General features: G+C 40.9%; 1 protein-coding gene across 2 annotated transcripts in view; it reads left to right on the top strand.

Annotated features, from left to right (window-relative positions):
- LOC149162425 (protein DJ-1 homolog A-like) overlaps nucleotides 1–12,588 on the top strand; it is a 216,798-nt gene extending 204,210 nt beyond the window's left edge. For both annotated transcript variants that reach the window (XM_089437267.1, XM_089437266.1), the window contains 3 exons: nucleotides 9,539–9,739; nucleotides 11,807–11,947; nucleotides 12,063–12,588. In XM_089437267.1, coding sequence (XP_089293393.1) covers nucleotides 9,539–9,739; nucleotides 11,807–11,947; nucleotides 12,063–12,269 — 549 coding nt within the window. In that variant the 3' untranslated portion in view covers nucleotides 12,270–12,588. The remainder of the gene's footprint in view (nucleotides 1–9,538; nucleotides 9,740–11,806; nucleotides 11,948–12,062) is intronic.
- The last annotated feature ends 3,199 nt before the right edge of the window (nucleotides 12,589–15,787 follow it).

Below are 15,787 nucleotides of genomic sequence, written 5' to 3'. Positions count from 1 at the left end.
CTACTTGTCTTTGGGTTTTAGTAGGAGGAGAGTTCCTAAGGAATAACGTTGCCTTGATTCGGAGGGCAGAAAGCTGAAATTGTCGGAACTGCCGGAAAAGCCGGAACTGCCGGAAAAGCTGGAAATGCCGAAAAGGTCGGGAAAGCCGGAACTGCCGGAAAAGCTGGAAAAGCTGGAACTACCGGAAAAGCCGGAATTGCCGGAAAAGTTTGAAATGCCAGAAATGCTAGAAAAACCGAAACTGCCGGAAAAGCTGGAAATGCCGGAACTACCGGAACTGCTGGAAAAGCCGGAACTGCTGGGAACTGCCGGAACTGCCGGGAACAGCTGGAACTGCCGGGAACTGCTGAAACAGCCGGAGCATCTATCTTCGAAGGAGAGCAGCATGCAAGGGACAACTAACTAACATTGGGACAATTGTATGGTACTTAGCAACAAATACATCAAGCATGCAATGTTACAGCTAGCATGCAAGGGACAACTAGCATGCAACAACAAGCATGCTAAGGACAACAAGCAAGCAAGGGACAACAAGCAAGCAAGGTGCAACCAACACATAGGTCAGGATGACAACATGGTGCAGCAATGGCACATAATGCAATACAGTGATGGGTACAGTCATGATTAATGAAGCGTGATGAGATGCAGCATAGTGATGATGGGTGCAGCATGGTGCAGCGCGGTGAGGTGCAGCATGATGACGAAATGTAGCACAACGATAGGTGAAGGAGTCACCTTGGAGAATTAGTTGAAGCAACATATCTTCAATTGATCTCATGTATCATCTTCTTAGAGATGATCTATGCTCTTATCTAGATAAGTCAAAGTGTTGACTTCTGTTGTAAACGTACTATCTCTCTCTCTCTCTCTGTTGAACTATTGAAGAACATATAAGAAGAATTGATCAAGGGTTTCCCCACATTGGGGTTTGTCCCTGGTTAGTGCCAAATCTCGTGTCCTCTTGTCTTGGCTTGTCTTCTGCGATTTATGTTTATGTTCTATCTGCAGTTTACTTTAATGCTGATGTGATTGCTAATATGGAAAAGATATGGAGCTAACTGTGAAAATTGAAATAAATTGCTCTAAGCATAGAACATACCTAAAATTAACATGGGATCAGAGCTGAGGTGAAAACAATGCCCAAGCAAAAGTGAAAGAGCAATCACCGAAGACAGTTGGGAAAGGACAAAAGGATCAATGGATTCCTCATCCCTCTTGAAATTCACCAAGGGTGAAGTCGAAGCAGAGAATATTATCAGAATGGCGCAGCAAAAGTTTTTGATGGCCTACCTAAAGATCACTTCAATGCGAAGTCCGGATCTAAGGGTGGAAGGAAAGGCAGATGCCTTGGTTGTAATAAGTTCGACCATTATGCGAAGGAGTGTCTAAGGTAGGGACACATCACTTGATGATGATAACAATCATTCCAGGGACATCTTCAATGATCAGAGGAATGACAGGTAATGCAGGTCATCAAGGAAACGACCGACTCTTCAGAGAAAGCAAGGAACCCAGGTATGAAGAATCAAATGTTGTCTTTGATAAGATAAAGAAGCGTTATCTTGTATTGGCCCTCTCCTTCAGATTCTTTGGGAATCTGGCTTATTGATTGTAGTGCTTCAAGGCACTTCATCGGATAGAAGGGTGCACTCTCTAATTTGGTAGAGATGGAAACAACTGTGGGATTGTACTTGGAGTCGATGCCACCTATCTTGGAAAGGGTGTAGGGAAATGGAAATGGAGGTCAAAGGTTTCAGGGTGGCATTCATCGATGGAAAGGTACGTGTTAAAAAATAGAATTTTCAAAGATGCTTTTTCTCATGGGTTCAGGGTTGGCAATTTGTATCAAGTTGTAGGATGGTCCATTAGGGATCATGTCAATTGACATATCGCATCTATAACACCGGAGGTCTACCTATGGGGCCCTACCCGATGTGAGTCAGATGGTGATAGGGATGCCTGAATTCAAGAAGAGCATGAAGGTACATGTCTGAGATGTATCGAAGGAAAATCTTATAAGGGGACCATTCCCCTCATGCAGTAGGTCCACAGGTTTGGAACAACCCGAGGAGTTTGAGATTCATGATTGGGAATCTCATGTATATAGGTGGAAGAAAACCCTCTATGGCTTGAAGCAAAACACCCCGGGCGTAGTATGAGAGGATTGATAGCTGTCTGATGAAGTTGAGATTCACTAGGAGTGAAATCGATCCAAACCATTACCCGAAGGTTGTGGATGATAGACCTCTCATACCGGCACCTTATGAGGATGACCTATTTTTGACAGGTGCAGACCCTCTCATTTGCAGAAGTAAGAGGGAGTTGGATTCCGGATGTGGAATGATAAACTGCAAGCTTGTGACTACCTCGAGGATCTTAACTTTCAGAAGTTATATGGTAGTGATGTCGGACCAGATTTGGGAAATGCCTTTGAGTTTCATAAACTCATTCACGTTAATGTTCTTGGTGAACTTCTGTCTGGACATATGTTTTGCAGTTAGCATGGTTGGCTCATATTTGGTTGAGCCTCACTGGATTGGTGCCAAGAATCTTCTGAGATATCTTCGGGGCACAATCTCTTATGGATTGAGATACACTGCGGGAAATATGAAACTGCATGATTATTCGAATGCTGATTGGGCAGGCAGTGTGGAGGATCACTAAAGCACTTATCAGTGCTGGTTCTCTTTGGATTCTGCTTCGATATCATGGATGAGTAGGAAGCAGAAGTCGGTTGCTATAAGCACCGCTGAGACCAAATACATAGCTACGAGTATGATCTCGTGTGAAGCTGCATGGTTGCAAAAGCTCTTAAGTGAGGTGTTTGTACACATGATGAATACCACTCTGATTCTCTGTGACAACCAGAGGAGGGATTCGATTGTTGAGGAATCCTGTATTCGATGATTGCTCCAGTAGTAGACATTAGATACTGCCTTATTTGCGATATGGAAAGTCGATAAGCGAGGAGGCTCCATCGCATTGAGACTGATGTACAGGTTGCAGAGATTTTGTCAGAGCCCCGGGGAAAGGTCAAATCTGTGACTTTCACAAACGACTTGGAGTCGTTGAGAGACCTTCTTATAAGGGTCCTGCATGTTGCATGCATTGAGCTTTGGGAGCTCTGGGGGGCTTAGGGTACTTACTGGAGCAGCATACGACCACATGATGACTCACCCTCCTCTGGTGGTGCGCTATGAACAGGATGATTAGTTCTTTTGGGGGCCGGGATGATTAGTTCTCCCGTGGCAACTGTGGAACAGGATGATTAGTTCTCTTGTGGGTCAGGATGATTTGTTCTCCGTGACGACTATGGAACAGGACGATTAGTTCTCCTGTGGGCTAGGATGATTTGTTCTTCGTGGCGACCGTGGAGCAGGATGATTATTTCTCCTGTGGGCCAAGATGATTAGTTCTCCATGGCATCCACTAACAGGATGATTTGTTCTCCTGTGGAGAAGATGATTAGTTCTCCTGTCGAGGCATCCTATCCATGCAGTCTGGGACTCATGGGAAGTACCTCTCATCTGATTAATGAGTAGGGAAATGAGGATAAGGACCATAGTAGTACTATCGATGGACGCATCGCTGTATCTATCGTATTCCCTATGCTAGGATGACCTCCATTGATTTGAGATCAATGAAACTGATTTGGGATCAGTATGAGTGGTTTGAGACACTCTCTTGTGACATTGATCTGGGATCAGCATGAGTGGTTTGAGACACTCTCTTGTGACATTGATCTGGGATCAATAAAACTGATCTGGGATCAGTATGAGTGGTTTGAGACACTCTCTTGTGACAATGATTTGGGATCAATGAAACTGATCTGGGATCACTATGAGTGTTTTGAGACACTCTCTTGTGATATTGATCTGGGATCCAATAAAATTGACTTCGGGTCAATAAGAGTGATGTGATACACTCTCTTCAAATGAAATTGACTTCGGGTCAGTAGAGAATGGTATGAGACATTCTCGATCAATTCTTCTTCTTCATGGTTTAGCAGAGCAAAGCAGAGCTCAACAGAACAAAGCAGAGCAGAGAAGCAGAGCTCAGTTGAGCATAATTCAGCAAATCAAAGCAGAGCAGTGCAAGGCACTGATGGCAGAGATAGTATAGTCGGACATATGGATCAACGGATGGAGTTTCCCTAGTTGAGAGGGAGTGCTAAAATTGGAAACTAGAGCCAAACTCCATGTGAGTCATCTTATTTATGGCAGCTGATATTTTTCTTGGATCCCTCTCATCAAGAGGTGTAGGATTGATCTAAAGATCATCCGATTCCGATAAGTATTCATGGAGTTATGAATTTATTTGCGTTATAAGACAATTCGTCAAGGTCGGCCAACAACCAAATAAACCTCTTCCTCTCTCTACCTGTCTTTGGGTTTTAGTAGGAGGAGAGATTCTAAGGAATAACGTTGCCCTGATCCAGAGGGTAGAAAGTCGGAATTGCCGAAAAAGCCAGAACTGCCGAAAAGGCAGAAAAGTCGGAACTGTCGGAAAAGCTGGAAAAGCCGGAAATGCCGAAAAGGCCCGAAAAGCCGGAAAAGCCGGAAAAGCCAAAACTGTCTGAAAAGTCGGAATTGCCGGAAAAGCTGGAAAGGCCGGAACTGCTGGAAAAGTCGGACCTGCCGGAAAAGTCGGAACTTCCAGAAAATCCGGAAAAGCCGGAAAAGCCGGAAATGCTGGAAAAGCTAGAATTGCCAGAAATGCTGGAAAAGCTAGAATTGCCAGAAATGCTGGAAATGCCGAAAAATATGGAACTGTCGGAAAAGCCAGAACCATCGGGACTTTCGGGAACAGTCGGAACTGCCGGGAACAGTCGGAACTGCCAGAGCCAGGAACTGCTGAAATAGCCAGAGCATCCGTCTCCGAAGGAGAGCAGCATGCAAGGGACAGTTAACTAACATTGGGACAGTTGTATGGTACTTAGCAGCAAATACACCAAGCATGCAATGTTACAGCTAGCATGCAAGGGACAACTAGCATGCAACAACAAGCATGCTAAAGACAACAAGCATGCTAGGGACAATAAGCAAGCAAGGTGCAACCAACACAGGTCAGGATGGCAACATGGTGCAGCGATGGCACATAATGCAGTACAATGATGGGTACAGTCATGATTAATGAAACGTGATGAGATGCAGCGTAGTGATGATGGGTGCAGCATGGTGCAACGCGGTGAGGTGTAGCATGATGACGAAATGCAACACAACAATAGGTGAATGAGTCACCTTGGAGAATTAGTTGAAGCAGCATGTCTTCAACTGATCTCTCTCTCTCTCTACTGAACTATTGAAGAACATATAAGAAGAATTGATCAAGGGTTTCCCCACATTGGGCGTTGTCCGTAGCTAGCGCCACATCTTGTGTCCTCTTGTCTTGGCTTGTTTTTTGCGATTTATGTTTATGTTCTATCTGCAGTTTACTTTAATGCTGATGTGATTGCTAATCTGGAAAAGATATGGAGCTAATTGTGAAAATTGAAATAAATTGCTCTAAGCATAGAACATACCTAAAATTAACAAATGAGGACATGACTGCCTCATGAACGAAAGTGATGGATGGTCTGTGCCCTATGAAGTCCCAAAAGATGAAGAATCCATGACGAAGAATAAATTCATGACATCAAAGGAAGGAGCTCTTCAAGTAGCTGGTTGTTCCATGATCTCCACATGAGGAGCTGCTGTAGGTCCCTAGTTAAGAGGGAGCTTGAAAAGAAGTTTCTTACTTGGAAGAAACTTGAAAATTCCTAAGCCAAGAGGGAGCTTAGGTACATTCCTTTTGTAGGAATGAGTACATTCCTTTATTGGAATATGTCCTCCCTATCTGAGAGGGAGAGATAGACACATCATTCTGGTCTTCACCTGGGAAGATAAAATGGAGGATTGGGTAATTATTTGGCATCTGATACTCTTTGAGGATGAGATAGGGCATCCAATAGAAGAATATTCGTGGAGGACCAATATTCTTTGAGGACTGGGGAGTCCAAGATAAGAATAGTCCTCATGGAACACACCTTGAGTACTTGGGTAGGGGATGTTCCAAGAGAGACAATGATGAGAGTGTCTATAAATCATTGGTCTCGCTAGCATTGAGCTCAGATTTTGTGGAGAGATGGAGCTGTTAGTCAAGGCCTTGCTATGTGACAATGCTGGTTGATATGATGCTAAACAAATGGGTTACCAATCCGATTCTTCTTATGATAAATTCTTCAGATTGAGAATGACCAAGTACCATTATGAATACCTCCCTAATTAAGATGGAGTGTTGTAAAATGTAACTAGGTTCGGTCTTCATAATGACATGTAATTGTGACTTTTGTAAATGATGTAATGAAGAAAATAAGATTATTATTGTAAGCCTTGCTTCATGGGTTTCATGAGTAAGTGATTTTATTTTAGATGGATCCCATTGAGAGCCTTAGGATTTGCCATTTAAGTCAAAGAGCCAATGCCATGTATGAAGAGCCCTTATTGGGCATGTGTCAAATGTATTTGAGTCATTAGCATTGTCAAATAGCCCTTCAACGACAAGCACTAATACTCCTCTTCAAGTCGGCCTTAAATAAGAGAAAATAACTCATGTCGGCTAACGCAAGGAGACACATCCATTCGATGCTCAAGTCGGCGCGGATTTATGAGATTTCGCAGAGAAGCTCGGATTTATGAGATTCTTGGAGACAACAATAAGTTCGTATACACCACAGAAAGGAGGTAAGTTCAGACAAAGGTTGAAGAGACATCTATGGGAAAGTGAGGATTTGTCTAGGGACAACAAGGACATATCTCTCTGAAGTTCTCGGATGGGCTAAATAGAAGTTCAGATCTCCAGTACTGAAATGAATTCGGATAATGAAGGCAACAAGGATATTTTTTAAGGGTAATCACAAATTCGGATCACAAAAAGAAGGTACCGAAAGGGCAACGAAGGTCTCTCATGTTAAAGGGAATGTAAGGACTTTTCAAGGGACAACAAGGAGTCAAGGAGCTCGGATATAATCACAGTCAAGGAGTTCGATAGCATGAAGTTCGGACTTCTGGAAGCCACATATCAATGTTGTAATGAAGCCACAGAAATTTGGTATGGTGTTATGGTAGTGATGAGTTTCCATGTCACTAAAGTTCGATAGGAGATGATCTCAGTTCATGGTTAAGCAAAGAAAGCCGAATTGAAAGAGGAGTCAAGTAGAAGGCTGACTATCAAGAGAGCTAGTGTCTTGGTCTTGGTATTTGTCAATTGGAATCTCTATAAGAAGATTTTGTTCGGGTTTTCCTTTCAAAGAGTGAGAGGTTTTGGCCTCGGCTCATAGCCTACATGCTGTGTCTCTTGTATATTTATGTTCATGCATTGGTTATTGTTTGATGAAGAAGAACACTAATAATCTAACAAGAAGAATATCCTAATCTAAAGAAGAAAATGCATTCACAAACAGTCACTAATCAAAATGAAATCACCTAATGCTAATGCCTTGGAATTCTCAACAAGGACCCCGTATAGGGAGACCAAGCCCCAAATGGCAATCCACCTGCAATCCTGTATAAGATCCAATGTGTCCCCTTGCTTTCCAATACAACAAATCATTAGAATAGTCAAGTAAAAGAGCTTACAAGTCATGGGGGATGGAGAGCATGATGTGTGAGATGTAGCAGTGAATACCCCCTTAAGGTGGGGCGGTTCATTGCCCACTAGGGGTTGGGACAATCATGGGTTCCTCACGGATAGAGGGGGCTCGTCTAGGGCCTATAATAATCAGGGTGATGGCCATGGGTAAGGGCTAGAGCTCATGTTTGGCTTTTGCCCACGTGCTAAATTTGTATGTCTTGACCATCTTTTGCATTTTGTGGTACATTTCCTGTTGAGAGTGGCCAAATTATGCTTTTTCTTTTCTTTTTAGCTACATCAATCTCTGGGGCATTGTTCCAAGCCTGACCCAAAATGTGGACAAGGGAAAGGGGAGGCTAACCCTATGTGGAACTAGTGGACACATGTGGACCCGGATGAGAAAATAGATGAATGGGAGTAAAATGAGTAGAAGGGGAGTGTTGTAGGTGGCATGGGAAGCGGGACCACGCAACCAAATCCGGGATTTCTCATGCAGTGCCAACCCAAAAACCCAAAGAGGTCAGTAAAGGAGATCCCACGGGACTAGGATACAAGGGTAACCACGAAATTGGGAAATGGAGACAAGAATGCAAGCCTAACCCACTCTTTCCGCAGAATCCCCCCACCAATCTATGCCCAAAAGTGCCCATGACAAGGAAGGAAAATTAGTCAACTATAACAATGAAAAGCCATACCTTTGGGGTTGGAAGGCCCACCTAAAAACATATAGTCATGACAAGTGGTTGAGGGACCACATGGCTGGCTCAGGTGGCGGAGAAAATGGCACATTGAGCTATCTGGTCGCTGCAAGGGGCTGCTGGCTGCCAACTGAGGACCATCTAGGAGAAAAATTTCTCCTATATACATTGCCCACAGGTTGTAGGTAACAATATCCTTGCTATATATATGGGAAACTTTGCATATATGTGTATAATAGTTTAGATGCTATGTAATTAATGGTAAATGTTAAATTCTTAAAGTAAAAGGATGAAAATGATTTCATCCTTCTACTTAAATTTTAACATTATCATTAATTGTTTCGGAATGTTTGAGTGGTTCGAACTTCCAACTTCATTGGATTTCACATGGAGAAAGTAGATATTTAGATCCCATTCAAAATCTAACAGACTCGGGGGATTGCAATGTTTCCATTGGATTCTCTCGTGTATGAGGTTATGGAAATAACTTTCAATCAAGAGCACCAAGCCCTCTATCTACCTTGATGTTAGTGGCATTGATTGTTGAACAACTCTATCACAACCCTAGTAAAAATGTATCAATCACTCAAACAAAATCTCAATTTGACACGTCAAGCTTTTTCTATCTTATTTTAATGCTTAGAGGGTGATATTGATGATGAGGATCCCAATATAGCCAGTGATTTTGATGATATGTAGGTATTTGTTGTAGCATGATGTTTTTTTGACACTCGAGTGTATCTAGAGGTTTGTTGTTGATGTATCTTTTTTTCAGAGATAGATTGCACTCGGTGCTATTTTTGTTATATGTACCTTTGCTATATATATGAAATACTTTGCATATTTGTGTATAATGGTTTGGACTCATATGGATGCACCTGAGTATATATGTTTTCTTTTTCTGGGGTCAAAATTTGAATATTTATGTATTTTTTGGTCAACCTGTCTTTTGGTCTGGTTATTTTCCCTTTTTTTTCCAGTTTTAGTACAGTTCCCGGTTTTTGGAACCAGTTCGGTTTTGATAACATTGCTTGTAACAGACCTTTTCAGATCATCATATCTTATATAAGCTTTTAACACAAATCTTTATGTGCAATGTCAATGTATGTGGCTCCAAATCAACCATGGCATAACGGTTTAGGGACAAAGAATACCAAAATTGTCGGTGAGAAACATGTATTTTTGGAACAAGCTACTTACAATTTGAGCGTGCTATTATTTTTCTTCAGATTCTAGTGCCGATTGCTAATGGCTCAGAGGAGATGGAAGCTGTAATAATCATTGATGTTTTGAGGAGAGCTAATGCAGATGTAGTTGTTGCTTCAGTAGAAGAGACATTAGAAATAGTTGCCTCCAGAAAGGTGAAAATTGTTGCAGATAAGCTTATTGAAGATGCTTCATCATCAGCATATGACTTGATTGTACTGCCGGTGAGTTCTGAACTAAGGCCATTTTCTTTGATTATGTCTGCCTTCATCTTTTGACTTTTGTTGCATGTGCAGTTTTTTCTATGTATGGATGTGTCACGTGCCAGTTGATCGACTGTTATTTTATTATTTCAAAATTGTTATTGTTAGTTCCCAAATCAGGATATCTGACATGTTGCAGAGGTCCCGTATTCTTTTTAATTGGACATGGTTGTGCAACGTAGACGATATATGCAAAAATTTTTCAGCAGGCCAATAAAATATATACACATCGCTGCTTGTATAATTTCAACTTTCACAAATCATATGTTATTTATGATCTAAAAAATTGTCATCTTTTTGCTATAATCTAAAAGCTTAAATTTTTCTTCGTAGAATACCTTCATTGAACAAATGCGATATTCTATAATGATGGGGATTGTTTTTTTATGGGTAAATAAGTGGGCGATTTGGATATTAGAGGCTAAAAATTATACAAATAGTCAGCTGACAAGATTCGTACAGAGTGACATTGTCCTGGAGTTTCGGATTTGACTTGTTCAGCTTTAGTCTTAGAATTCGTTCACAACAGAACTGTCACAGTCTTAACCTGAACAACATACCTTCTTAACAGTATTGCTAACAGACTAAATATGTTTAAGCCAAAAACAGCATTCCTACCATTCTGGCCGTGGCCTCTAGACCCAAAAATTAAAACTAGCCTTAGACATAAACATAATGATAAAACATATCTGTAGATTTTGGTGGACCTCGAAGTCTTGGCAGCCTAGTCCTCCATATCATCCTGAGAAATTGGGTGGTAAGGTTCTGTGCTCTTCTTTTGTCACTTACTTCGAACCTTGAATGGCTTGGAAGAGGAAATGGTACTTTTCACCGAGCTACCTTAGTTCAGCACAGACGTCATGCTGAACATTGTTCTTGAACTCCTCTCTGTCATCCATGAGCCTGGCCACAATTTCTTTGAAATTCCAGTATATGTTGAGGGTGAGGGAGAGCTGAGTGTTGTGGCTTCTTGCAAAGCCTGTGTCTGGCACAATGTCAACTAGATCTGCATCTATCTTGGAGTTGCTGGTGTTCTACCTCTTCGATTGAGCCCCTTCCTGCATTTGCTGCAGGTGCTGGACTATTTCAGGCTTGCTCTCTCTGCAAACCATGGGTTATCTTCTGTGCTTCTGTCAGCTTCCTGCCTTTCTTGGGTTGGCCCTGGAAGGACTTCTGCTGCTGCTTGTGGTGATGTGGACAAACCTCTCTGTGGAGGCTGCTCCTCGGCATTCTTCTCTGCTGCTCTGTTCCCTGGATCTTGGGGTGCTTTGCAAACCGGAACTGGTCCTTTGAGATCCATTTCCCTTGAAGTTTCGTCCTTGATTTCTGTTTTCCCTCTCCCTTTTCTGCATCACAGTGTGATGGCTATTGCTAAGGCCATCTTATAGCAGATGCGAACTATCATTTGATGTCCTCATGCCGATGAGTGGGTAAGTTTGTTGCCATCTCCTCTGTCCTGCCTTCCTCATCAATACTGGGTACGTGAACATCAACCAGTTGACTGATGATTGCAGAAACGATGTCTTCTGTAGCCCAAACATTTAGTGCCTCTTGTATGCCATCTCCCTTCCTCATCAATACTGGGTGCGTGAACATCAACCAGTTGACTGATGATTGCAGAAACGATGTCTTCTGTAGCCCAAACATTTAGTGCCTCTTGTATGCCATCTCCCTCTGCCAGATGCTGGGCATCATGAGCAGGGGGTGGATGTACCTGGGGCCTTGTGTACGTTCCTAACACCCCACTCAGAGGGATGGAGATTGAATTGTTCTTATCAAAATGAATTTGGTTATTTTTTCACAGAGAAGAATGATATAGTTGTCCATGATTTAGCTGTTCACAATTCTTTGGATCTTGTAAAAGTGATTAGCCTTGTGTGAATGCTATCTCCTACCTTGGAACAAGAATCAAACAAAGGCATTTTCCATATGCGATAAATGAGTTTGTAATATCCATTGACTTGTATTTATTACCGCATAGGCTAATAGCGCTAATGCTACTCTACTGAATTTTTCTATGATTCATAGGGTGGAATGCCAGGAGCTGAAAGGTTGAGCAAGACAGAGTCTCTGATAAAGTTACTTAAGGAACAGGCAGACTCAAAGAAGGTATACGGAGCAATATGTGCATCCCCAGCTGTAGTGCTAGAGACGCATGGCTTGCTGAAGGTATGTATCTATGATATCTCACTTCACAATAACACAGAAGTAAGATTAATTCATCATATGCTTGCAAGTCTACTTGGTTGTCTTTGTTACATTGTTTGTGTGTATTTTTGAACAGGAAAAGAAGGCTACTGCACATCCATCCTTCTCTGAAAAAATTGCCGATCAAAATGCAGTGGGAACACGAGTTGTAATTGATGGAAACTTGATTACAAGCAGAGGTCCGGGAACAGCCATGGAGTTTGCATTAGCTATTGTGGAAAAAATATTTGGACAGGAAAAAGCTACTGTCATTGCTGAAGCAATGGTCTTCCCCTATCCTTAAGGTTGTTAGAGTATACTTAAAATCATAGTGCTTGGAGCATAATGTTCACCTGTTGTTCTAAAAGCGATGATCAAAAGATGTATGTAACTACAATTTTCTACCTCTACTTACCCTTGGGAGTGAGAATCTTGTCAAATGGTTGTAAAGGTCCAGCGCTACACAACGAAGTTGGAATATACTATGTCAATCGCTTTATATTTGTGTTCGAATTCACTGACAACGGAATTCTGAAAAAAAGCTAGTATAAAATGGTAAAATTAGCTCATTAAGTTCAAGAAACATACATAATTCAAAATTTTCAAGAAACATGCATGATAAATTCCATGTTATTTGCATTCAATGAGGATCATATCACGAATATAATATATATATATATATATATATAGTGTTTTTCGTGCTGAAAAATTCGAATTTCATCGAATTTACTTGGTGAATAAACTCAAACTTGCTTCGGATCAAATAAATATACTTAACATAATTGAATTTGTTCGTTGGGTCATGCTAGTTACCATTGTTAGATATAACATGTTGGTTTGTTGTTCAGGACCTAATCTGCTTCATATGCTACGATTTTCCCGATATCATTATTCTGTACGAAACGGAAAGCCTAAGGGATTGCTCCTGTTGTCTTGTGACATGGCAAGACGCGATTTTCCACATTACAGTCGGGTGTGACATTTGCTACGAAACAGAACATGGTATCTTACCTCTGAAGAAGTGTTAGATGCTCAGTATTAGTAAAGAAAGGAGCATATTTGAAATTTCCATTCCATGGGGAATATATTCTGCTTATTGATAACATTCGGGTTATCTCAAGGTAAAATTTTCGCTGCGTGATGTAACATTTTGATAAACGAGAGTTTATACACACGCTAAGAAGGGGTCTAGATTTGGGCGAGTCTCAATAATGGAAGAATGAACTGCCCGACTATAAGGAAGAATGATTTGCCCAACTATATATCATGAGAAAGTTATTATTATCCCTCAGAGCTGGGTTTCACTCTCGACTTTTTCCAAGAGATTCCATGAGATATGAGATTTAAACCTGAGATGCTGTAACAATGAAACCTCACACAAATCAACTGATTTATACTTATGAATAGGGTCTTACTCCACAGCTGGGTTTCACTCTCATTTCACTCTCACTCTCAACCTTTTCCATGAGATTTAAACCTGAGACGCGGTAGCAATGAAACCTCACACAAATCAACTAATTTAGACTTAAGAAAGAAATAAAGAAAGAAATTATTTTTAATGTCCACGAGGCTAAAGATAGCCTATGGGACAGATTGCTTCTTCATCTGCTTGCTTGATGTATTCGGCCCTTTTTCTGTGAAGCTTCAAAATAAATGTTCCCAGCTTCTCGACAAACCCCTCGCTAAATAGATTATCCGAAGAGCTAGCCGCCAGCGTATCTGCATAACTTTTCCTGTTATCTTTGAAGGCCTCACATTCTAAAATGAAATGTTTTTCTATTTCGACTTTTCCGGAAGAACAAAAAATGCATACTCTTTCCTCCCACACCTCCTTTGGCTTTTTCCAGCGCCCTGTTTCACAACAGAGTTGATGAGAATTAGTCCTTGACTGAGCAATAAGAATTTTGGCTCTCCAAGAGATATTGGCCGCTATGTATACTTTTGGTTGATGACTATGAGTGGGATTAAACACTTCAGTATAGTAATTTTTCTTTCTTCCTAGCTCCTTATCCCAAGTACGCTTGTGGAACTTTTCCATAAAAAAAGCTTTTATCTCTTTGCTGTTTATGCTGTTTATGGGACAATACCCCATTTACTAAACCATTTGTTGTTTTGTTGCATCCAAGTTTTTTTTGCTCTTGCACAATCTATCATTAAAGACAACCTTAGGCCATCTACCCCATTTGCTCAATTTTTTTTAAATACCTTATGATTCACACCATAGCAATTGCTTCAATAGGAGCAATCCTTGTTTCACTTAACAAGTTATCATAAGGAACTGCATTTTTAATCTTAAATTTGCTTGTAATCAAACACTTCTGAATTTTCTCAATTTGTCTCCACTGCATGTCGGATGTATTGTTGGCCCATAGTTTACAACCATAGAGAATCATCGGAATCACTAGAAGTCCAAAAAGAGTTGGAGTGGTTTTCTAGTCCCATAACTCTGCCTCACTACACCTATTTTGAAAAGCATAAAATGCTTTCCAACTCCCCAAAGTTCTTTTATTTCTACAACCATTCCAACTTAGATTTTTGTTTAAGTCAATTCCAAGGTATTTGTAATCCGCATCTTCTTCCAGAATGTTGCCTTCAAAGTAGGACTTACGCTGGTTATGTTTTCTTTTCTTAGAGAAGACCACTATTTTCGTTTTGCTGATATTGACTTGCATTCCCACTTCTACAAAAATGCTCAAGGGATAGTAAGTGCTCTTGCAAACCAAGAGCCGATTTAGCAATCAAAATAAGGTCATCTACATACAAAAGAAGCCTTATAACAAACTTGCCCAAATAGATACCATCACCCCCTTGCGAATTTAACCACTCCTCAAGCTTGTTGATATATAAACCAAAAAGGGTAGGAGACAGTGGGCAACCTTGCTTGACCTCGATATCACTTTTAAAACTTTCAGAAATGCCTGTTGAAGTTCTAATTTTGACTTTCACCTCTTCATACAACCTATGCACAACTGCTCTCAAATGTTTAGGAACCCCAAGTTCCTCCATTCTGTGCTAAAGCTTATCCCTAGGAACTGAGTCAAACGCTTTTATGAAATCAACAAAGCAACAAAAGACTTCTTCCTTTTTCTCCCAAACTTTTTCAATGATGTGCCTTAAAGTTACACAATGATCAACTGTGGAATGTTTAGGTCTAAACCCTGCTTGCCTTTTAGCACGCTTATCTCTTTCTTCTGCCCACTTGCTAATTTTGTTTTCTAGCATGCTTCCAAATAACTTTGCAAATAAAGGGTTTATCATGATGGTCCTATAATTGGAGGGATTATTGACGTCACCACTCTTGAAAAGAGGTATTGCCAGCCTAGTTGTCCAATCCGTGGGGAGCCCTTGTTGTATGATGTTGTTGAAAATTTTTGTAATGTAAGGTGCAAGAATCTTTGAGCCCACTTAGATATTTTGCTTGGAGTTCAGCTAAGTTTTTTGCTTTTCCAACACCCAACTTCTTGATGCCCATCTCTACCTCTTGTACGGTGAAGAGTTTAGTGTCAGTGTTGACCAAGGGGGGAGGGTCAACCTTGGGAACCTGCTCATAGAGTTGTCTTGCATAGTCAAACTATTTAGAAGTTGTAATATTATTTCCAATTTGTATCTTTTTCGGTTCGAGCTCCTTCCAAAATAATTTGGGATTATTTTTCCCAAGGAAGATTAGTTCTTCCCTCCTTGCAACCATGAAATCAACCTTTTTCTTGCTTAATAATTGCTTGTAAGCTTTGAGCTTTATGTTATCCTTGTTTGACTCTTTCCACATTGTCCTTGCCTTTTTGCATTCCTCATCAAACCAAGCATTAACCGGAAAGCAATTTG

Source organism: Pinus tabuliformis, chromosome 5_2 (genome assembly GCF_031772625.1).
Source record: "Pinus tabuliformis cultivar Carrire ecotype Pingquan chromosome 5_2, CPIR1, whole genome shotgun sequence".
Lineage (NCBI taxonomy): Eukaryota > Viridiplantae > Streptophyta > Pinopsida > Pinales > Pinaceae > Pinus > Pinus tabuliformis.
Note: the sequence above shows the minus strand (reverse complement) of the source record. Positions and strands in the feature narration are given on the sequence as shown.